This window comes from Dendronephthya gigantea, unplaced genomic scaffold (assembly GCF_004324835.1).
Source record: "Dendronephthya gigantea isolate DGI-Jeju-01 unplaced genomic scaffold, DenGig_1.0 001154F, whole genome shotgun sequence".
Lineage (NCBI taxonomy): Eukaryota > Metazoa > Cnidaria > Anthozoa > Malacalcyonacea > Nephtheidae > Dendronephthya > Dendronephthya gigantea.
In genome coordinates, this window is record NW_021164164.1 from 2501 (window position 1) to 4267 (window position 1767).

General features: G+C 48.8%; 1 protein-coding gene across 1 annotated transcript in view; it reads right to left on the reverse strand.

The window, feature by feature from the left end:
* The window catches only part of LOC114545069, a gene marked incomplete at its 3' end in the record, with an annotated part of 2406 nt that extends 1077 nt beyond the window's left edge, over positions 1 to 1329 (reverse strand). Inside the window, exon 1 of the mRNA XM_028563455.1 lies at positions 1 to 1329. This exon is cut by the window's left edge and continues 189 nt beyond it. Within this exon, the coding sequence (XP_028419256.1) occupies positions 1 to 1329 (1329 nt within the window).
* Positions 1330 to 1767: the final 438 nt, after the last annotated feature.

The following is a 1767-nucleotide window of genomic DNA, read 5'->3' on the forward strand; positions in this document are numbered from 1 at the left end:
AGCGAGTTTAGCTTTTCCGATCAAGAAGGAGACTTCGATTTTGTTGTCGTTCAGGACTATTCTTAGGTAGGAAACGGCCGCAATAGCTTCTTGCGAGGCATCGCTGAACGTGTGGACTTCAATTTGCTTGGCTTCCGAGAGAGATGTTGCCGTGTAGCTCCTTGGCAGCATAACCTGTCTCAGTTCTGTGAGTGACCTCCGCCAAACTTCCCACGGTTGTCGATATTCTTCCGGAAGAGGCTTGTCCCAAACGTCCAGTGGGTTTCGTTGGAGGCTTGTCGTCATTGTTCTTAATAGCATCTTAGCCTTAATGACCACAGGAGCAGCGATGCCAAGAGGATCATATAGACTGTTAGTAGTAGATAGGACGCCTCTTCTGGTGAATGGCTTTTTCTCATCAGCGACTTGGAAGGTAAAGACATCGTTGTGTAGATCCCAAGATACCCCGAGCGAGCGTTGAACTGGGACGCTATTATGGTGAAGATCGAGGTTACGCAGTTCTGTGGCTCGATCTTCCTCGGGAAAGGCGTGTGCTACTTCAAATTTGTTGGAGGAGACTTTATGAAGGCGGAGGTTAGCGGTGGCGAGCATTTGTTGTGTGCGTTTTAGCAGGCTGATCGCTTCTTCACAGTTGGATGTCGACTTTAGGCCATCGTCTACGTAGAAGTCACGTTCCACGAATTCCCTAGCGTCCGTCCCGTAGTTACGTTCTTCGGTGTGTGCGGTTAATCTCAGCGCAGTGGTGGCAACGGCTGGTGAGGAGGTGTTGCCAAAAAGATGCACTTTCATACGGTATTCGATCACTTCTTTGCACGGGTCGTTCTCTTTGTACCAGAAGAATCTTAGGAAGTCTCTGTGTCGGGCGTTGACAAAAAACGCGTGAAACATTTGTTCGATATCGACTGTGAAGGCGACTGGACCGGTGCGAAAGCGTAAGAGAATTCCTATCAGACTGTTCGTGAGATCTGGGCCGGATAACAACATCTTGTTTAGGGAAATTCCACTAGTCTCTGCGGCCGAATCAAAGACTACACGGATTTTTCCTGGCTTACGAGGGTGATACACGCCGAAATGAGGGAGATACCACCGTGCAGCGTTGGAATTAAGGCATTCGTCGGGGACTGGTTCGGCATGGCCTTTTTCAAGAAGCTTTCCCATGAATTCATGATAATGTTTTTCCATGTCGGGCTTTCTCTGTAACATCTTTCTGGTGTTGTTAAAGCGTTTAAGAGTGTCCTGTCGGTTGTCAGGGAGTTTCGCCGCAGGATTTCGAAAGGGCAGTGGTGCTTCCCAGTTTCCTTGAGCATTCTTTGTCATTTGGGCTTCCATGATTGACGCAAATTTCAGATCTTCGATGGACTGTCCTGGCTTATTGTCGTCTTTCGAGGTGTTGAATACGTTCAGCCGATGTTGTCGTCAAAATAGCCGTTTCGGAATTCTTCCTTTCGCGCCGAGTGGAGACTTGGGGCTGTACGAAAGAAATTTGGGCAAGGTTCTAGGTTTGAAGGACGTCCGTTTTCTAGGATGTTGGATCTGTAGCAGGCAAGATCGGGCTTGTGGGCTCCATTCAGGCAGACGTTGCCAACAATTACCCATCCAAGGTCAAGAAGCTGGGCCCAAGGTGCGTTTTTGGGACCATTTAGAGACTTGTGGACTTTGTGCAAAGGTGGAACGTTACGTCCGATAAGCAGGAGAATGTTAGCATCGTTACATATGTCGGGCATTTCCTTTGAGATGCGCTGCAGATGTGGGTATGCGGCAGCCACC